At 35.7% G+C, this 23,801-nt stretch overlaps 1 protein-coding gene across 1 annotated transcript in view; it reads right to left on the bottom strand.

Annotated features, from left to right (window-relative positions):
* The window catches only part of SNX2 (sorting nexin 2), a 57,518-nt gene that overhangs the window by 27,682 nt on the left and 6,035 nt on the right, over positions 1-23,801 (bottom strand). The window contains exons 2-5 of the mRNA XM_060008959.1: positions 7,819-7,936; positions 3,005-3,168; positions 1,575-1,641; positions 1,196-1,239 (exon numbers count right to left, since the gene is read on the bottom strand). Of these exons, the coding sequence (XP_059864942.1) occupies positions 1,196-1,239; positions 1,575-1,641; positions 3,005-3,168; positions 7,819-7,936 (393 nt within the window). The remainder of the gene's footprint in view (positions 1-1,195; positions 1,240-1,574; positions 1,642-3,004; positions 3,169-7,818; positions 7,937-23,801) is intronic.

Raw genomic sequence — 23,801 nt, forward strand, 5'->3', positions numbered from 1 at the left:
AAGGTATTTAATAAATAAGTATCTGTTCAATGAATTAACAAATCTGACTCCATACTGTGCTCCTCTCCTTGTGTTGCCTCTTCTCCAGGATCACTCCAACAACCACAAAGTTCCTCTAGACAAAAACTCAGGGGCTTCCCTGGTGGCGCAGTGGTTGGGAGTCTGCCTGCCGATGCAGGGGACAACGGGTTTGTGCACCGGTCCGGGAAGATCCCACATGCCGCGGAGCCATGGCCGCTGAGCCTGCGCGTCTGGAGCCTGTGCTCCGCAACGGGAGAGGCCACGACAGTGAGAGGTCCGCGTACCGCGGGGGGCGGGGGACAAAAAAACTCAGGCATGGGAGGGAGGCTCAAGAGGGAGGGAATATGGGAATATATGTATACTTACAGCTGATTCACTTTGTTGTACAACAGAAACTAACACAACATTGTAAAGCAATTATACTCCAATAAAGATTAAAAAAAAACACACACACACTTAGGCATCCCCCCTTCCTCACTCCTTACATCCAAGCTCTACTGATTCTACCTCCTATACATCACAAGAAGCCATTTATTTCACTCATCCCTAGAACTAATTCCTTAGTATTAAGAATCGCTTCTCACAGCTAGGACTGTTTCAGATCCTCTCTCTTTAAGATTTGAAGGCCTACAATCCCTTTAAGGATTGCAACCGCCTCTTAACTCGAAATCCTGACCTTTACTTTGATCCTCCCAATCCATACTGAGTCAGAGAAAGCTTTCTAGAACAAAGATCAATTGTACCACATTCTTGTTTGAACCTCTTCAATGGCTCTCCGTTATATATACTAAGGATGAAGGCTGAATTCCTAATGTGGCTGTTCATAATATAGGAAGGCTTACTGCCAAACAATTTAATCTGGCATCACTTCCTGCAGATCCTAGAAAGAACAATGCTGTCTTGATTTCTGGCTTTTACGAAAGCAAATCCCTTTGTCCCTCTCCCACCCAAATCACTTCTCCTACCTTTGCCTAGATTAGATCCCTTCCCGCATACTCTCCCGGAATACTTTACCTACCAAACCACTCAGAACTCATTGTAGCTATTTATATGCAACTTTTACTGGATGATAACCTTTGTAAAGACAGTGATCACTTACACTTTAATCACTGTAGTATCCTCATACTACACATGGTGAGGGCTCAATATTTTTTTAAAGGAGCAAAAGACTTACCTTTGTTGTTACTCTATAAGCCATGTAAGCATTCATGCCATCACCTACAAGAAAAGTCAAACTATTAAAAATCATAAGCTTAACCACATGCACACACACAAGGTAACTATATGAGGTAATACATTAACTTGATTGTAGTAATCATTTTATAACATATATTAAATCATCACACTGTACATCCTAAATACACACAATTTTTATTTGTCAATTATACCTCAATAAAGCTGGGGAAAAAAACAAAACAAGCTGCCACGAGTTTAAAAATAAAAGCACCATTTTAATATTGTAATAATGCATTTAGTTAAGAAAAATAGCACATTAACAACCAAGCTAATTATCAAAAAGAAGCAAGTACAAAATATAATAAATATTAACTTACCAACTTTCTCTGGATCTGATACACCAATTTCTATATCAAAAACATCTCCATTTGCTTCTTCTTCAATCTAGAAAAATTTTTTTTGTTATTAAAGATTCCAGTTTATATTACTGTCATAATACTAATAATTTTTACCATCTATCTTTTATTAGGGTCACTGTCACATCAATTTGAAAAGTCACTCAGCACTCCATTTATGAAAAACAATAAAAGCTTTCACATTTCCTGACTATGTAAAAGATACACACACACACAAAGACAACAGGAAAAGCATCACTGGGAGAAGGAACAGAAAATCTTGTTTTCCTCCAACTCCTCAGATATATAGAAAACGTTGTAGTCTTCTGTAGGAATATTGTGGAATGTTTTTGTTCTATATACTCAATCTTCAGATTCAGATTATGAAAATAATTAATTCCTTGATTTTTTTTAACATTAGTATTTTTCAAGGTTGTATCTCTCCTCTTTAAAAACCAGGAGGTAGCCATTACTTTTGCCAGTAGAATCCTATATACTTGCAGGAATTATAAGCAACTTGAGCACCATGATTTCACCAATTACCTAGTAAACACATGTTCTTCTTGAAGCCAATGAAAGCACTATAAAGCTCACTGAAAAAAGAAGTAGGAAAAATGATAAACCTACGGGACTACAGAGAAGCACTTTTCATCCATTGTAAATAAGCAATCCTTATTAATAGCAGTTCTGAGGGAAATTTTTGTTACTTTCAAGAAGAAAACACAGAAACTTAAATCTTACAAATTTTAAAAGCAATATTAATAGTCTAAAGCTACCAAAAATAAAGGGATGTTTTTCTAATGATAATTTTTTTCAAAGTTGCCCTCCTGTACAGATTTTTTAAAAGTAAGACTTATTTGAACTGTAACACACATAAAGTATATAAATCCTAGGTAAAGAGCTCAGTGATTTTTACAAAGTAAACACATCTTCGTAACCAGAATGTAGATTAAGAGAAAACACCATCATTACACCTTAGAAGGTCCTCATGCTTCCTCTCCACTCACAACACATCTCTTACTCTGCCGACATCACCCATTAACATTTATTATACTTTTATCAAATAAAATTACTCAAGATACCACTTTATTGTGATTAAGTTTTCAAAGCACTTTCAGACATTACCTTATTTGACCAAGAGAGGAACACTGAGAGGCACACATTACCATCATGAGATCACAAATGACAAACTGCTTGACTTGAGAAGGACAGTGATGTGCCCAAGTTACTGGATGAAAAAGGGGTGGGATAAAATTAGAAGCCAAATCACCTGACCTCTTTAGTTCAGTGTTCTTTTCCAAACATTACTAAAAGGCTTTGATTACAAATGACTAACAGTAAAGAAATGTTGGGTGGGGGACAAAAAATGTATTATTTACATATTAACTTAGAATATAAACATTTTTCCATACCTCCTCCCTGGATCTGTCAAAGATCACAGGAGCAGACATACTCTTTGATTCAATTCTGGGAGCAATGAGTGTCGTGGGGGTCACAGGTGTGACTGCAGGAGAAGGTTCTGAGGAGAGTATAGGTTCCCTTTCTGGACTGTCCAGAGAAACTTCTTCTGTAGCTTCTAGATAAAAATTAAACAAGTTAGTTGAGGACACTGGTAACAAACTCCCAATAGTCTACAGAGCAGTCAATAAATTATGAAAAATATTTTTATATGATCCACAATATCAAAATATTATTTTAAAATAACTGTTATAAATAATTTATGAATCCTTCCTTAATTGTTTATCAAAACTTTAAAACCAACAGTGACTTTGTTGATTTTAGGAAGAATCCCAGTAAGTCAGCATAACTGTCTATACTAGTGGTAGGGATAAAGCCAGTAGGAAAGCAATGACGTGGATAATTCCACATTCATTTGTGTTTGGATCTGTAATATATCTAATACTTGTGGTAACTTACCTTCCAAAATCTTGTATTCAGGCTAACATTACTATTCTTTTATACATATGAACACAAATTTCATGGCAGAAAACTGCCCAGAACTATCCCAACTGGGATTAAAACTTTGTTATGGAAAGTCCACAATGTTAGTAATCTAAAGCAATTAACCACTAAAGATTACTGGATATTAGCTGAATACACAAATACGACGCAAAACAAACAGGTGCTTAGGTTTTCATTTAAAGTGTTCGTTCATTTGAAAAATCTAAAATTAAATATATTTAAAAACAAATCAAATCGATAAACTGAATGTCTACAAGCTATGTAACATGTGCTAAATGCAATGGAGAACCATAAAGAAATGTAAAATATCATACCTGCCCTCAGGGAGTTTATAATCTAGTTGGGAAAACAAGACATAAGCATGTGGAATATTAAATAATAATAAAAGAAAAATAACAGCCAAGAGAAAAAGAAAATTACAAGACATTTAATTGCTGTATGAACTAAAGAATAAACGCTATAATTTGAGTTAAGTGGGACAGAATAATTTAGGCTGGGGAAAATGAGGAATATTTTATGAAACTGAATTGAGAAGATCTGAATGAGTTTAGAGAAAAAATGAGGGAATCATTCCACGAAAATGAAATACAGTTGACCCTTGAACAACGCGGGAGTTAGGGCTGCCGACCCTCCACACAGTCAAAAATCTGAGTATAACGTATAGTTGGGCCCTCCATATATGTGGCTCCTCTGTATTCGAGGTTCCACATCCTTGGATTCAGTCAACCTCAGATCAAGCTGTACTGTAGTATCTGCTAATTTAAAAAAATGCACATTAGTGGACCCGAGCAGTTCAAACTCATACTGTTCAGGAGTCAACCATAACAGCATAAGCTAAAAGCAAAGCCAGAAAAGTGAAAATTACAATCAGGGGCCAAAATGATAATCTGTTGGTTTATAGAATGCTACCAGGAAAAGGCAGGCAGGAGTATAAAGGAAACAGGATCAGATCAGCCGTTTCTAACCTGAGTTTCCTACATTCCTTGAGGTTTGGGAAGGTAGTAATGATAGTGAGTCATTTTAATACCTCAAAAAGTATATCACTAGTAACATGTTATTTACCTGAAGTGGTATCTTACCTCTTGGATTAGGAGGTACAAACTACTATGCATAAAATAAATAAGCTACAAGGGTATATTTTACAGCACAAGGAATACAGCCAATATTTTATAACTATAAATGGAGTATAAACTTTAAAAATTGTGAATCACTATGTTGTAACCTGAAACTTACACAATATTGTACATCAACTATACCTCAATAAAAAAAATAAGTAAAAATTTTTTTAAAAAGAAAATAAAATGGATAGAAATTTAGTTTCAGCAGACCAATGTACAATTTGCTTTAAATTCTTCCCATGAAAAATTTTTTAGTAAAAGTGATCTAACATACTACAAATTAACAAAAATTAATTAAAACCAGTCCTAAAGATTCCATAAAATGCCCCATATGTAAGTACAAAGATTAGCATTTCCTTGGAAGAGATACTTTGCAGATAAGTATAAACTGATTATGTCAATGTCAGCTAAGTAATATTTCACTCATACCACAGACACCAGAGAATTTTTTAAACAAAGGAATACTCATTAAACTTAGATTTGGTATCATTTGCTGAAAAGTGTAAGTGAAATAAGCTAAATACCCTGGCAGAAACAATTCTAAAAGTCTAGGACAATTTCAATATTGGCAATTTGCTCACCCTCCCTTATTCTTCTAGGACAGCTTCCTAGTATGTTCAGTGTAGCTTAGTGCAGGATGTAAGTAATGGTGGAAAGGGGCTCTGTAGTCACCCATATTTGGTGAACACTCTGTAAGTAAGCTAGTAACAGTAACAAAAGTCACACTTGAACTTTTTCTAATACCACTTCTGACATAATAGTATTTGAAATGCTACCCAAAATACATGAGCATACATACCAATTAACATCTAATCTTATGGTTTTAAAACCAAATGGCTAAATCACTAGAGCAATACCTATAGTTTCTCCTCTGATACATGTCTTAGAACACCTAATGATGTCATTATGAAATGCAGCTGAGTTTAAGATGAAAGATAAAGCATAAACAAAAGAAACAAAAGAAACAAATAACTATTTTTACTGCTTAGTCCATGTCCCTCCTTAAAAACAAAGACAAACAAAACAAACACTGACATTGACCATATTTGTATCATTATATTTAGTATAGGCTGCACTAGGTAGACTAAAACACAAAAAAAGATTTTTCTAATCAAGCTTAGTGGGCAAATATCACTGTATAATCCGCATGTGGCAAACTGATCAGCTGGGCACACTGTAAACAAGAAAACCCTCTTTCCTTACACGAACACACACACAGTTCTGTTTTTAGAGTTTCAGCACACTCATTAACAGAATTCTGAGACTTAAAGGTGAAAGATCCTTTAATAAAATGGATAATCTAAGTGTTCTATGTATGACCCTCTACTATTAGAGGAATAGGCACAATTTTAGATTAGCACCTACTTAGCAGAGAAAGAACTTGTGTCATCTTTCAGATTAAAACATAAATGCCATGAAAAAACTTTTAAGGACTGCCTGGAAAAAAGTCCATGAAAGGAAAGAAAAAGGAGTATTACAACTTTGGTTAACTGTCATTATACTCTAAGTTGTAAGGCACCTACAAAAAAAGGGGGGTGGGGGTAGGAAAATGATTGGAATTTGGTATCACATTTTTAACTTTCTGACGTGAATTCATAAAATACATGAATTTATCTTCAGTGAAAACTTTTCATATATCAAGCAGGAAATTATATGGACCTCTGTGATGGAGGATTGTATCTTTAAACATATTTGTAGGGGACTTCCCTGGTGGTGCAGTGCTTAAAAATCCGCCTGCCAATTCAGGGGACACGGGTTCGATCCCTGGTCCAGGAAGATCCCACATGCTGTGGAGCAACTAAGCCTGCTCACCACAACTACTGAGGCTGTGTGCTGCAACTACTGAAGCCCGTGCACTCTAGGGCCCGTGTGCCGCAACTACTGAAGCCCATGCGCCTAGAGCCCATGCTCCACAAGAAGAGAAGCCACAGCACCACAACAAGGAGTAGCCCCCGCTCGCCACAACTAGAGAAAGCCCTCGTGCGGCAATGAAGGCCCAGCGCAGCCAAAAAAAATACAGGATGGTTTGAATATTCAACCACTATAAAAGCTGAGGATGTATTATTAAGTTTTAACTCATGAAAGCCAGTTTAGGTAAATTAAGCTCTTAAATACACAAAGATTTACTATTTTAATTATTTGTGTCACTAATTCTAAGGAAGATTGTGCTTTTTAATATCCAAACATTAATTTGTACCTAAATTTTAATCTTAAAACAGATAACTGTTTTAAAGAGTCCAATTTTTTAAAAGGTAGAATGGACTACACCAAATCCTGCCCCCATATCAAAAATAAATTCCTGAAATATCAATTTACTCACCTAAAATTCAATCAAAATGGAACATGTGGTAAATACTGAAGCATTTTATTAAAACAGATTTCAAATATATGTAGACTATAAATTAAGAGATTGTTTTAAATTATTTTTTTATTTAAAAAAATTTTATTTATTTTTGGCTGCATTGGGTCTTCATTGCTGCACACAGGCTTTCTCTACTTGTAGAGAGCGGGGGCTACTCTCTCTTGCGGTGCACGGGCTTCTCATTGCGGTGGCTTCTCTTGTTGGAGAGCACGGGCTCTAGGCATGCAGGCTTCAGTAGTTGTGGCTTGCGGGCTCTACAGCGCAGGCTCAGTAGTTGTGGTGCACGGGCTTAGATGCTCCACAGCATATGGGATCCTCCCGGACCAGGGATCGAACCCATGTCCCCTGCATTGGCAGGCGGATTCTTAACCACTGCGCTACTAGGGAAGTCCCTAAATTAAGTGGTTTTTAAGTCCAGAGTTTAATTTTGCTTTGTGACAACTTGTAAGTAAAAAGAAAATATAATCACTTGCTATTTCTCAAAGTATGAATGCCACAACCGTTTGTTTGAGTCCAAGTACTGATCAAAATAATCAAATTATTAGTGTGACTTATTTTCACATGCTTAAAACCAGAAAGGATCACATTTGTGCTTCTTTCAACAGTCTTTATTTTTCACAAAGCAAATTAACTGAAATTTCCTATCCTCCTCAGTTGGTAACAAGAACAGCTACCATTAATACTTTACACAAAATGTCAGTTCTGCTTTAGAGAATATTTTCTAACAGAATATATGCTATAATTGACAATTTTTTTTTTTTTAAATAAAGGTACTTATAATTACCTGCAAAAAGGTCTTCTCTGTCATCATCCAGCACAACTTCTGCAGGTTTTGGACCATTGGAGTTCGTACTAATATCTTCTGTAATAAGACTAGCTGGATCTGGAGATGATGGACTTGACTGTTAAAAAAACAATAATTGACAATGGATTGCCATGTTTGTCTGTTATATCTCTATACACTACAGAAATAGAATATTCTCTTGATAAGAAAAGAAGACTAACAGCTATTTATAGTTCCTCCTTTGAGGGTAAGAATGAATCAAAAACATACTTTTACTCACTTTCTCCTTTCTTAACAAGAAGTCACTTAAGATTTAAAAATAAAATCTTCTCTAGTCACCCAGTTAGATACACTAATTTGCCATGTTGACTTATAATTAACAAAAACAAATTTTAATGATTTACATAGTATATAATATTATGACATAATAATAAATATCATATCTTGAAAACATGTTGCATGAGTAAGGAGTTCCAACTACTTACTTTATTGTAAGAGGAAGCTTTAACAGTAGTTAAATTGAGACTACAATTATTCTAAAATTTCTATAGTTTCAAACTAAAAATATGCCCTCCCCCAAATATTTACATTTCAACTAAGCTAAGGGACTATTTTTGTACTTTTTAAAGTACAAAGGTCAGCAAAATGGAATGAAGATTGTAAAGCTTTTAGTTTTATCACAGTTTTCTTATAGTAATAATTAAAACCAATACTATTTTTTTTTTAAAAAATAACAAAAAGGAAGTTGAATACGTCAAAAGTGCACAGCTAGATATTTTTACAAACCCAACATCCCTGTGTAATCAGCACCCAGATCAAGAAAGAGAACATTATCATCAACCCTAGAAGCTCCACTCATGCTCCCTCCCATTCTTTACCCTCTCTCCACCCAGGCTTCGACCAACATGGATTTGTTTTTCCTGTTTTCACTCTTCATGGAACTGGAATCATACAAAATATATTGTTGTGTATTTGGTTTTTTATCTTAATGTTATATATATGAGATTCTTCTATATTATTGTATGTAATAATAGGACACTCATTTTCGTTTCTGTAAATATTTCACTGTGTAAATACATCATAATTGATCCATTCTACTGTTGATGGGCATTTGGGTTTTCAAATTTCATTATCAGTTTTATACCACTACCAATAGCACTGTATAAACTTTCTAGTACATATATCTTTTAGCAAACAGTGAACAAATGTCTGTTTGGTATGTACCTAGTAGTGAAATACCTGGATCATAGGGTAGGTGAATGTTCTTTAGAAGATATCACTAAACATTCTTCTAAAGTGGTTATTTAATTTATACTCCCACCGGTAATATATGAAAATTTCAGTTGCTCCACACCCTTGTTAACACTTTACTATATTCCATCTTTTTCGTTTTAGCGATTATGGAGGGTGTAGAGTGTATCTTTTGTGGTTTGAATTTGCATTTCCCAGATGAATAATGATGCTGAGCAATTTTTCATATGATTAACGGACACTTGGATATCTTCTTTCGGGAAGGGTCTCTTCAAATATTTTCCCTATTTTTTTCTATTGTTCCTATTGATTTGTAATTCTTTACATGTTTTAGATACAAATTCTTTGTGAGATATGTATCACAAATATTTTTCTCCCAGTCCGTACTTAATGCCTTTCCACTTACTTAATGGTAGGTATTGATGAATAGAAGTTCTTAATTTTAGTAAGGGTAAATTATCAACTTTGTTTTAAGATTAGTAAATTTTTTGTAGGATGAATAATTTTTCTTTTTTAAACACTGTCCAGGGAACACTGAGACATGTCTCTTCTTCTTTTTTTTTTTTAATATTTACTTATTTATTTGGTTGCACCAGGTCTTAGTTGCAGCATGCCTGTGGGATCTAGTTCCCTGACCAGGGATCAAATCTGGGGCCCCTGCACTGGGAGTGTGGAGTCTTATCCATTGTGCCGCCAGGGAAGTCCCCAAGGATGAATCATCTTTTAAGGCCACTCCTAATTCATAAGATTTTCTGATCAGCTTTTTGAGTAAACTATCCTCTTCAGCATGAGGACATTTCTTAAGAGCTTTCAAAAACAGTTTAAATTCCTTACGGGAAAATTTTAAAAAGCGTTTTTTTTTCTCTCAGGAGCTCATAGCTCATGCTTATAGACCAAACTCTCACAAAGGTATGCCTCTATTTACCTTAGCATTTTTTCTTGAAGAAATTTGGAAACAAATAAGCTTTTATTATAAGCTTCGTCTAGAAGATGTTCCTGACCACCTCAATCTCATCTCTAGCTGAGTCTGGTTAGGTGAGTGATATATATGCTTCCACAGCATATCTATTTCTTTTGCCATAATTTCTCTTACCATACTATATTATAATTATTATCTGTTTATAGACTACAAATTCTATAAGGAAAGAAGAATGTCTTATTTTGCTTATTACTTTTTATCAGGTTCCTGGCCGCAAACACTCAATGACTATCTATTAACTGAATTCTAAGAAAATAATTACAAATATGTGTAAGAATTGGCCACAAGTTTGTCAACCAGATTGCCTATAATACTGAAAGGTTTGAAATACCCTAAAGCACAGCTACATAAAAATGTAGCAGAGTGGCTCCAACACCCATTCATGATAAAAGCTCTCAGTAAACTAGGAATACAAGGGAACCTCCTCAATTTGAGAAATAGCTACAAAAAACCTAGAGCTAACATCACACTTAATGAGAAACTCAGAGCTATCTCACTAAGATCAGGAACAAGGCAAGGATCCTCCCTGTCACTACTGCTTTTCAACATCATATTGCAAGTCCAAGCTAATGCAGTAAGACAAAACAAGGAAATAAAAGGTATATAGATTGGGAAGAAATAAAACTGTGTTCACAGATGACATGATCCTCTAAGTAGAAAATCCAGAAGAACTGACAAAAAAGGCTCCCAGAACTAATAAGCAATTATAGCAAAGCTGTAGGATACAGGTTAACATACAAAAGTTAATCACTTCTATATACCAGCAACAAACAAACAGAATTTGAAATTAAAAAAAAAAACATTTACATCAGCACCCAAAACAACTAAATACTTAGGAATAAATCTAACAAAATACGTATCAATACAATATCCATATGAGAAAAACTAAAAACCTCTAATGAACAAAATTAAAGAACTAAATAAATGAAGAGATATTCTATATTCATGAATAGGAAGATTCAATATTGTCAAGATGTCAGTTCTTCCTGACTTGATCCACAGATTCAATGCAATACCAATCAAAATCCCGGCAAGTTATTTTGTGACTATCGATAAAATGATGCTAAAGTTTACACGGAGAAGCAAAAAACCCAGAAGAGACATTACTGAAGGAGAAGAACAAAATGGGAGGACTGAAGCTACCTGACTTCAAGACTTACCATAGGCTACAATAATCAACACAGTGTGGTACTGGTAAAAGAACAGATTAATGGGACAGAATAGAGAGCCCAGATATAGATCCACATAATATGGCCAGTTGATTTTTTGACAAATGATCAAAGGCAATACAATGGAGAAAAATTAGTCTCTTCAACAAATAGTGTTGGAACAACTGGAAATCTACATGTGAAAAAAGAATCTAGACACAGACCTTACACCCTTCACAAAAATCAACTCAGAATGGATCACAGACCTAAACGTAAAGCACAAAAGTATAAAGTTTCTAGAAGATAACATAGGAGAAAATCCAGATGACCCTGGGTTTCATAATGAGTTTTTAGATACAACAGAGGCACAATCCATGAAAGAAAGACTTGATAAGACAGACTCCACTAAAATTAAAATGAAAACTTCTGCTCTGCAAAAGATAGTGTCAAGAAAATGGAAAAACAAGCTGTAGACTGGGAGAAAATATCTGCAAAACACACAGCTGATAAAGCACTGTGATCCAAAATATACAAAGAACTCTTAAAATTAAACAATTAGAAAATGAACAACTCGGTTTAAAAACAGGACAAAAACCTTCAAGATACTTCACCAAAGATAAACGCATGGCAAATAAGCATATGAAAACATGCCCCACATCATATATCATTAGAGAAATGCAAATTAAAACAACAATGAGACACTGTTATACCTCATAGTGGTACATTCTATATACCTATTAAAGTCAAAATTTGGAACACTGACAACACCAAATGCTGATGAGGATGTGGGGCAACAAGAACTCTCATTCACTGCTGGTGGGAATGCAAAGTGGTACAGCCACTATGGAAGACAATTTGGCAGTACTTTTATAAGATGAGCATACTCTTATCATACATTCCAGCAACCGTGAACTTTAGTATTCATCCAGAGGAGCTGAAAACTTATACCCATACAAAAACATGCACATAATGTTTACAACAGCTTTATTCATAATTGCAAAAACTTGGAAGCAATGAAGATGTTCTTCAGTAGGTGAATGGGTAAATAAACTACAGTACATCCAGACAATGGAATATTATTCAAACTAAAAGGAAATGAGCTTTCTAACCATGAAAAAATACAGAAGAAACTTAAATATTACTAAGTGAAAGAAGCCAGTCTGAAAAAGCCACATATTGTATAATTACAACTATATGACACTGTGGAAAAGGCAAAACTATGGAGATAGTAAAAAGGTCAGTGGGTTGGGGGAAGGAAGGGATGAACAGGCAGAGCAGAGAGGATTTTTAGGACAGTGAAACTACTCTGTATGATATTGTAACAGTGAACATATATCATTATACGTTTGTCCAAACCCAGGGAATGTACAATACTAAGTGAACCTTAATGTAAACTATGGATCTTGGGTGATTATGATGTGTCAAAGTGGCTTCACCAATTGTAGCAAAAGTACCACTATGGTGGAGGATGTTGATAATGAAGGAAAATGCATGTGTAGGGGCATTATATGGGAAATCTCTATACCTTCCATTCAATTTTGCTGTGAACTTAAAACTGCTCTAAAAAGTAGTCTATTTTTCAAACAATGTAGTAGCAGAGTGGCATTTACTGACACAGAAAGATGCTTTTAATATGCCATTATATAAGAGAAATAGTTACACATGTGACCCGGTTTCCTGACACTACTCATTAAAAATAAATGTTTTCAGCAGTTGGCCCTCTGTTTCTGGGGTTCCAACAGATTCAACCAACTGAAGATTAAAAATATTAAAAAAGTAAATTCCAAAAAGTTCCAAAAAGCAAAACTGGAATTTGCCACACACCAGCAACCACTTACACAGCATTTACCTTGTACTTACAACTATTTACAAACATTTACATTGACATAGGTATTATAAATAATCTAGAAATGATTTTAAATATATGGGAGAGATTGTATATAGATTATATGCAAATACTATGGCATTTTATATAAGAGACTTCCATAAAAGGGATTTTTGGTATCTGTGGGATGTCCTGGAACCAATCCCCTGTGGATACTGAGGGAGAACTGTACTTGTTTTGAATAAGATACAGGCATTAAGGACCTACATATAATATACCTGTACCTTCAACTTCATTTTGAACAAAGATTTTATTTTTGAATACCAAAATTTCCTGGAGATCAAAGCTCTGGATTGTAGTTCTGCCTGCACACTAACTTTTCTATGGTTACATAAATTTCCTTAAGTACCATTTTTTTGTCTATTTAATGAGAAGTATATCAAAATTGCTATAACAGTCTTTTTTTTTTACCTACACATTTTACCATTTCACAATTTCTAAATCTAAAATCACCTGATTCGATTTCTTTTTGCATTTCTTAACCTTGCTTGATAATAACTTTGAAAAAACAAAACACCAAAATTTGTAAAAACTAAACGCAACTTTAAAAATAGTCAGTCTCAACTCACTGCTATAATTTAATGCCTGTGTAATGAACCTGTGACCAAATCTCAAGAGAAAAGACAATCAACCGATCCCAACCCAAAACAGCTCAGATGTTCGAAGTATTAATCAAACAAACTTTTAAAAGCTTTTCTAACTATGCTCCATGAGATAAAGGTAAATACATATGAAGTGAATGAAAAGAAAGATGTTCACAGCAAAGAAACAGAAACTACCAAAAAAAAAAAAGGAAAATTTCAGAACTGAAAAAAAGTATCTAAAGTAAAAAGTTCAGTCTCCCTGGTGGCGCAGTGGTTGAGAGTCCGCCTGCCGATGCGGGGGACGTCGGTTTGTGCCCTGGTCTGGGAGGATGCCACATGCCGTGGAGCGGCTGGGCCCGTAAGCCATGGTCGCTGAGCCTGTGTGTCCAGAGCCTGTGCTCCGCAATGGGAGGGGCCACAGCGGTGAGAGGTCCGCGTACCACACACACACACACACAAAAAAAAGTTCTCATGATGGGTTCAATAAAAGACTGAAGATGACAGAAAAAAGTGTCAGTGAACTTGAAAATAAATCCACATAAAGTATCCAATCTGAATAACAGTGAAACAAAAGTTGAATAAAATGAACAAGGGGGACTTCCCTGGTGGTCCAGTGGTTAAGAATCCGCCTTCCAATGCAGGGGACACGGGTTCGATCCCTGGTTGGGGAACTAAGACCCCACATGCTGCAGGGCAACTAAGCCCACGTGCTCTAGAGCCTGTGTGCCACAAGTAGAGAGCCCTTGTGCCGCAACTACTGAGCCCGTGCACCACAACAAAATATCCTGCATGCCGCAACTAAGACCCGATGCAGCCAAATAAATAAAAAAGTAAATATTAAAAAAAAAATGAACAAGGCCTCAGGAGTCTGTAAGATAATATCAAAAAGTCTAACACTCATGTCACTGAAGTTCCTGGACAGATGAAAAATTTTTGCACAAATATTTACAGAAGAAATGGTTGAAAATTCCTGAAGTTGAAGGACATAAATTTATAGGAGCAAACCTCAAAGAGGATAAAACCAGACAAAACTATGTTTACACACACCATCACACAGCTAAAAATAAAAGTATTAGAGAAACAAATGAAAGTAGTGAGAGGAAAAAGCCCATTTTTACAGGGGGACACCAATTAAAATGACCAGAGATTTCTCATCAGAAATCACAAAGACTAAGAAAACAGTCTAAGAATACTTTCAAAGTGATGGAAGAAAGAACTGTCTACCCACAAATCTATAAACAGCAAAAATACCGTTCAGGAATAAAGGTAAAACAGTTTTCAGATGAAGCACAAACAAGATAATTCTCCATCAATAAACCAGGTCTAAAAAAACAGTAAAGGAAATTCTTTACGCTTAAGAAAAATGATACAAGAGGAAACAATGAATGAAGGAAAAGCAACAGAAATGCTAAATATCTGAATAACAAAAAGAAACTACGTTTTCCCTCTTCAATTCTCTAAAATAGATACGTCTATTCAAAGTAAAAATTGTAATGTAGGCCATAGTTATAATATATGTAGACTATTAACAACCTATAACGTATTCTTATCATAACTGAATGTTTATACTACTCTAATATCTTGGATATTCATTTTTCTCTGACATCAAAGTCAGAGAATGAAAAACTGGCATGTTGATGTAACAAAAAGGACTCTTTTATATCATAGTTCAGTGCCTGAGAGTGGAGAACAAGATGGGAATGGTGTGGACGGGTGAGCAACTCCAGTAATGGCTGTGGTGGCAGCAGTCACCCCACTGTGGGGAGACTATGAGGCATGCACTTTCTATTGGTGCCCATCCATCAGCAGCATGGAGTGCCCTGCTCCACTGCTCACAGAGCAGTCATGGAGCAGTCACTCATTAAAGGCTCTCAGGACTCACTTATCTCTGCCCCTGCCTCTCCATGTCTCTTTCAGTTTCCTAGTGAGTTCAGGAAGAGTTGTTCTCCACTGGATGGAAAGGAGTAAGGAGAGAGTGGTCCATCAAACAAGAAAGTGATGGTGGAAGGGTACAGTAACAGCTTCTGGGTGATCAGAATTATAGTTGTCTGAGACAGGCAATGAGGAGACATCAGTGTTTTTAATAAATATATATTCTTTTCTTCCCCTGTATCATCATTTAGTAGTTTTCTAGAGATTATTTTTATTAAAAGTTTCAAGGTTGCTAATATCTCTTCAAAAAAACAAAAACAAAAACAAAACAAAACAATTAGTGCTTTGGATTGCAACGAAGACTAAAGAAGCCCACCTAATCCTCTTTCTCCCACTGATTAACACTAAAAGCTCTGGATAGAATACAGAAACAATGATCTAAAAGTAAAAAATAGGCAGGGCTTCCCTGGTGGCGCAGTGGTTGAGAGTCCGCCTGCCGATGCAGGGCACATGGGTTCGTGCCCCGGTCTGGGAAGATCCCATATGCCATGGAGCGGCTGGGCCCATGAGCCATGGCCGCTGAGCCTGTGTGTCCGGAGTCTGTGCTCCGCAACGGGAGAGGCCACAACAGTGAGATGCCCGCGTACCACAAAAAAAAAAAAAAAAAAAAGCATCTAGAACAATTCTTTGCTCAAAAAGACAAAAAGTTTTGGGAAGATGGAATTATGAAGTTGCCTGGAAAATGGCAGAAGGTAGTGGAACAAAAGGTTGAATACGTTGCTCAATAAAGTTCTTGGTGAAAATGAAAAGTGTGTCTTTTATTTTTACTTAAAAACCGAAGGCACTTTTTGGCTAACCCAATACTTGCTATGCTTTAAGAAAGTCCTTTACCACATCAACTTCCAGCAACGATAAAACAAGTTAATTTGTTACCTTACCAGGAGGGTAAAGTTTACCCTTTACAGTTCTTGAAAGAAAAAATTAGTGACCTTGAAGATAAATCACTAGGAAATCTCCAATCTGAGTAATAGAGAGGAAAAGAGAAATGAAGAAAATGAACAGAACCCCAAGGATCTGTGAAACAGTATAAAAAGGTCTAACATTCATGTTACTGAAGTCCTAGAAAAAGAGCAATGCAGAACAATATTTAAAGAAATGATGCCTAAACACTCTCCAAATTTGGTGCAAGACATTAATTTACAGATCCAAAAAAATGAAAACTCCAAACAGGACAACTTCAGAGAAAACTAGATGCAGCCTCATTATTAAAAATGGCTGCAATGTGGGACTTCCCTGGTGGTCCCGTGGTTAAGAATCCACCTTTCAATGCAGGGGACATGGGTTCAATCCCTGGTCAGAGAACTAAGATCCCACATGCTGTGGGGCAACTAAACCCGGGGGCTCTAGACCCCGCATGCCACAACTAGAGAGCCTTTGTGCCCACGTGCCACAACTAGAGAGTCCATGTGCTGCAACTACTGAGCCCAGGCTCTGGAGCCCATGCACCAAAACTAGAGAGCCAGCATGCCACAACAACTGAGCCTGTGCTCTGGAGCCTGCGTACCACAACTACAGAGCCCACGTGCTACAATTACTGAGCCCACACGCTCTGGAGCTCACACATTGCATCTAGAGAGAAGCTCGCATGCCACAACAAAGAGCCCACATGACGCAACTAAGACCCTATGCAGGCAAATAAATACATAAATAAAAATGTTTAAAAAAAAAAGAACCAAAGAAATGGTAACTGTGGAAATAAAATAGACCATTTTTCTTTTCTTAAAAGTTATTTAAAATGTGTGTAACTATGAGAGCAAAAATTATAACAATGGTAAAGTTTTCAATGAATGGAAATGTAATACACATGAGAAATACAACATGAAAGAAGGAAGATAAATGGACCTATATGGTTGTAAGGCTCTGAATTTTGTTTGTCAAAGTACAATATTAACTCTAATTGGACTGTAAATGTTTAGGTATATATTTCCCTCTGTTTTCAGAGGGAAAAACAGAAGAGAAAAACAGTAATCAAATAAAATGCTAGATCTAATGCAATCACACCAATAATCACATTAAATGTAAATATTCTAAACACCCCAATTAAAAGACAGAAGTGACCATATTGTGTACAAAAATAACAATGCACAACAATATGCTGCCTATAAAACCCTACTTTAAAGACATAGGTAAGTTAAAAGTAAAAGAATGGAAAAAACATGTCATGCTACCAAAGAAGAGCTGGAGTGTTACATTAACATCAGATAAAATAAACTTAAGAATAAGGAGTATTATCAGCAATTAAGAGGGGTATCATGTGATAAAAGGATCAATTTACCAAGAAATTACAATAATACTAAATTACAGTAATTGATACAATAAATAGATAATAAGGGAAGATAGAGAAGACCTGGAAAATACTATCAATCAACTTGACTTAACATTTAGAGAACACTTCAACAATAACATTAGACTATATACATGTTTTTCAAGTGTACACAAACTGTTCACCATAACAGATCACATTCTGGGCCATCAGACAAACCTTAACAAATGTAAAAGAACTGGAGTCATAAAACATTCTCTGACACTAATAAAATAAACCTGTATCAGCAACAGAAAACTATCTGGAAAATCCTCAAATTTTGGAAATTAGCACATTCTAAATAACCTATAAGTCAAACAGGAAATCACAAGGGAAACTTGTGACTAGAAAATAGTTTAAATTGAATAAAAACAAAAACACAGTATCAAAATTTGTGGGATGCAGCTAAAGCGGTGCTTACAGCGAAATACATAGCTAAATACTAGCACTCAAAAAAAAAAAGTCTTAAACCAATGATCAAAGCTTGACAAAACAGAAGAGCAAACTAAACAGACAGCAAGCAGAAAGAAATTAATGAAACTAAAACACAAAACAAAAAATAAACAAGAAACCAAGAGACCAAAAATGGATTCTTTGGAAAGATTCCAATAAAATGACAAACCTTTAGCATGATTAAAATGAATGAATAAATAAGCAAACAAAGAGATGACATAAATTACCAATATAAGCAATGAAAAAGGAGGGGCATTACCCAGACTACACAGATACGGTAATAGGATAATGGAGTATTATGAAAAACCTATGCCCATGAATTTCACAGCTTACACTGAACAGACAAATTCCTTGAAAGTCACATACCACCAAAGCTCAACAAGAAGAAATACTTCTGTATCTATCAGATACACTGAATTTGAAGTTAAAAATCGCCCAGCAAACAAAACATGTTCAGATGATTTTACTAGCAAGTTCTGTCAACACTTAAGGCAGACATATGACTAATTCCACACAACCTCTTCAAGAATATAGAAGAGAAGGAAACACTCTCCAACTCATTTAATGAGGTAAGCATTTCTGATACCAAAATCAGACATAACTAGTAAAAGAAAATGACACACAAATATCTCTCACAAACACAGACACAATAACAGAAAAACACTGGCAAACTGGATGTAGCAATATATAAAAAGTATAAACACATTATGACTGTGTGGGGTTTATGCCAGGAATTCAAGGTTTAGTCAACATTTGAAAATCAATCAATATAATCCAGTTTATCAATAAACTAAAGAGAATTATATGAACATCTTATTAGATGCAGAAAACTCATTCACCAACATCAACATCATTCAGAGATACAAAAGTCAGAAAACTAGAAATAGAAGGAAACTTCTTTAACCCAATAAAGGTCATCTACCAAAAAAAAATCATATTTAAGGGAGAAAAAAATGAATATTTTCCTCCTATTAGCACGAAAGGGGAAAAGATACCCACTCTCACCATTTCTGTTCAGTATTACAATATTGGTTCTAACTAGTGCATTAAGACAAGAAAAAGAAAGACATACAGATTGGAAAGAAATAAAACTCTAATCAGAGACATGACTGTTTACATAGAAAATCCCAAAGGTTCTATAAAAAAACCCACTAGAACTAGAATGTTTAGCAACAGTTGCAGAAAGCAGGGTAAATATGCCACCAATGAGCAAACGTGAAAGATATAAAGGCACCAAAAAACTATAAAATAGGTAAAACTAATAAAATATGTACTAGATCTGTATGCTAAGAACTATGAACACTGATGAAAAAGATCAAGACAGACCTAAAAGAAAAAAAAAAGAGAGAAATAGTATACTTATGGCTTAAAGGCTCAATATTGTTAATATGTTAATTCTCCCCCAAACTAATTAATGGATTCATTACAATCTCAATTAAAATCTCAGCAGGAATTTTTGATAGAAATCAATAAATAGATTCTAAAATTATATGGATAGGCAAAAGAACTAGAATAGTCAAAACTATTTTGAAAAGAACAAAGTCACTGGATTCACACTACCTGATTTCAAGACTCAGTTAATCAAGGTAATCAAGACAGCACAGAACTGGCAAAAAGACAGCCAAAAGATCAATGAAACAGAGTCCAGAAATATATATGCTCTACTGATTTTTGACAAAGATGCAAAGACAACCCAATGAAGAAACTTTTAAAGTCTAGCTTCTCTAACTTAATATAAAACATCTGAAATTCACTGATGTTTGTTGCATGTACTGAAAAATACTATCAACTAACAATATTTATAGAACATTCCACCCAATATCAGACTAAATACATTCTTTTCAAGTGCACACATAATATTTACCACAGAAGACCATATTCTGAGCCATAAAACAAACTGTAAAATGATTATCTTTCAGTAAATGGTGGTTGAACAACAAGATATTTATATTCAAAAACATGAACCTCAGGCTTCCCTGGTGGCACAGTGATTGAGAGTCTGCCTGCCGATGCGGGGGACACGGGTTCATGCCCCGGTCCACGAAGAACCCACATGCTGTGAAGCGGCTAGATCCGTGAGCCATGGCCGCTGAGCCTGCGTGTCCAGAGCCTGTGCTCCGCAACGGGAGAGGACACAACAGTGAGAGGCCCATGTACCGCAAAAAAAAAAAAAAAAAAAAAGAACCTCAACTCATAAGAAAATTAACTCAAAATCAATCTGAAGTCCAAATATAAAAGCTAAAACTATAAAACTTATAGAAAAAACATAAGCAAAACCTTTGTGACCTTGTGTTAATGTTAGCCAAGGATTTCATATGTAACATATGAAGTACTATCAATTAAAAAAGGATAAAACAAGGCACAGATTGGGAAAAAATATCTTCAAAACACACATCTGGCAAAGGATGTGTATTCAGAATACATGAAGAATTCTCAAAACTCAATAAGGAAACCCATTTTAAAATGGCTAAAAGATACAAAAGAACACTTCACCAAAGAAGACAATTTTCAGATAGTGAACACGTATGTGAAAAGATACACACCTTCATTAACCGTTAAGGAATGTATATTAAAACCACAATTAGATAACACTACATACCTTTTAGACTGGCTAAAAATCACTGGTGTGCTGGTATATGTTTAGCAATCAGGTCTTTGGGAGAGAAGACCCTGAATTTTAGCTTTTGCTTATTTCTGTGGCATAAACATACCCTCTGTGGCTGATTTCTCCCGACTGAATGTGGAGCTAGGAAGATATGTTACTTTCCACCATATGGATACAACAGACATAATACAGAAACTAGTAAAACATAGTAATTAGGAAGCGACAAGTTTTATATATTCATTACCTTTGTTTTTTTAATATAATTTATGTTTATATAATTTAATTTTTAACAATGGCTGTTTACTAAACAGTTTACAAAATTCCTGAAAATTTAAACATCAGTTCTTTCAAGTCAGTATAAGCCAGCCCCAAGCGTGCCACTGCCTGAAATAAAACTGACACTAACAAGTGCTGACAAGGATGTGGAACAACTGAATTCTCCATCATGGAAGAAAACAGTCTGGCAGTTATCTTTTTCTTCTTTCTCTTTCTTTCTTAGAATCTTTTACAATTTTTTTATATTTCAGAGATAAAATGAATGAAAACCTGACCAGAGACTAAAACAGGCAAATCCAGAGGCACTTAGTTTCCTTCAGACTAGCTTTCAGGATTCAAACACTCAATAATACATACAAAGTGTGACTCTTTGAATAGGAATAAAGTGTCAATATATATTTTTAAAGAAATGTATTTATTTATTTTATTTTTGGCTGCAATGGGTCTTTGTTGTCACAGGCAGGCTTTCTCTAGTTATGGTGAGTGGGGGCTACCCTTCGTTGCAGTGCGTGGGCTTCCCATTGTGGTGGCTTCTCTTGTTGCGGAGCACAGGCTCTAGGCGTGCAGCTTCAGCAGTTGTGGCATGCCAGCTCAGCAGTTGTGTCTTGCAGGCTCTAGAGTGCAGGCTCAGTAGTTGTGGTGTGTGGGCTTAGTTGCTCCATGGCATGTGGTTCCTGGACCAGGGCTCGAACCTGTGTCCCCAGCATTGGTAGGCGGATTCCTAACCACTGCGCCACCAGGAAAGTCCCTAAAACTTCAATATTAAAATAACTTTTATGATGGGAGGAAATACCATAACATACTTTTGTCTTGAAACATCATGCTTTCATTTTAATGAAACCATATATTATCAATTCTCAGACTTGGAGAACACTGTCCTAATGGACATGGTCTTGGGTTATATTACTAGTTATTATTATAACTTGAGTTATATCATTACTAGAGCCATTAACTTGCAAGACTAAAAGTAATTAACTTCATCTCCCTATGCTTTATCTCCCTTGAACCTTTCTGGCAAAAAGTTTGGCAGTCTCTTAGAAAGTTAAACATGTATTTACCATACAACCAGCAATCCTACTTCTAAGTATTTTCCCAAAGGAAATGAAAATCGTTCATACAAAAATCTGTACGTAAGGCTTCCCTGGTGGCGCAGTGGTTGAGAGTCCGCCTGCCGATGTAGGGGACACGGGTTCATCCCCCGGTCTGGGAAGATCCCACATGCCACGGAGCGGCTGGGCCCGTGAGCCATGGCCGCTGAGCCTGCGCGTCTGGAGCCTATGCTCTGCAACGGGAGAGGCCACAACAGTGAGAGGCCCACGTATCACAAAAAAAAAAAAAAAAAAAACTGTACATAAGATGTTTATGTCGTTTCTAGTCATTAATGCCCGAAACTGTAAACAACATAAACATTCAACAACAAACAACTGTGATACACAATACAATGGAATACTAAATTCAGCAACAAAAAGGAATGAATTACTGATACATGCAACAACATCAATAAATATTAGATACTTTAGGTTAAGTTAAAGAAGCTACATTCAGGAAATTTCATACTGTTTTATTTATAAAAAATATAATTCCATTTATATGAGTCCATTTATATGAAATTCTGGAAAAGACAAAACTATAGGCAAAAAACAGATCAGTGGGTGCCAGAGGCTGCGAGTGGGAGGCGTTAACTACATGAGAGAATTTTTAGGAGGTGATGGAAGTGTCCTATATCTTGATTGAGGTGGTAGTGAACTTTACTGAGGTAAATTTTATCACAACTAAAAACCATCATCACAGGAAAAAAACACCAGAGTTCAATTTTATAGGAAAGTGGGCATTTGAAAAGTAACATTAAGGACAAATCTGGGGAGTTCCCTGGCAGTCCAGTGGTTAGGACTCTGAGCTTTCACCGCTGAGGGCCTGGGTTCAATCCCCGGTCAGGAAACTAAGACCCCACAAGCTGTGCAGCATGGCAAAAAAAATAAATAAATAAAATTATTCTTTTTAAGAAAAAACTGAAAAAAACTGAGCACCTCTGCCTCAAGCAACTACATAGAATAACATTTTTTACAGGCACTAAAAATAGTTCATTCCAAAACCCTTATATTTAATGGCTTCCAGGGAAAGTAGTCAATTAGAGTTATACCTCGTCATAAATCTCTTTCTAGTATTTTCCATGCTGTTGCCTTTAAATACCTGGTCACGAAATGTCTTTCCTCTTAAACATAGGTAATTCATAATGAAATTTTCAAAAAAATTAAAACATTTAAAGTTGGATGCCAACCCAAAGAAGACAGAATTAGGAAAACAAGATATATGCTGTTACTACCTGTTGTGTTAGAACAATAGATACTAACTTCAGTTCTTTACCCAAAGACTCTTTAGTCTTACTCTACTTGCTCTCTTGATAATGTCACCCACTTTTCAGGGTTTCAAAGATCATCTCTATGCAATTAAGTCACTCCAGTTTTCTATACTATTTCTGTACCATGTGCATATTTCAATTACACATATATCACCTGGTATTGCAGATGCTTGTTCACACAGGTTTGTTTATTATGTTGACTCCTGTTG

The sequence above is a fragment of the Delphinus delphis genome, chromosome 3, assembly GCF_949987515.2.
Source record: "Delphinus delphis chromosome 3, mDelDel1.2, whole genome shotgun sequence".
Classification (NCBI taxonomy): Eukaryota; Metazoa; Chordata; class Mammalia; order Artiodactyla; family Delphinidae; genus Delphinus; species Delphinus delphis.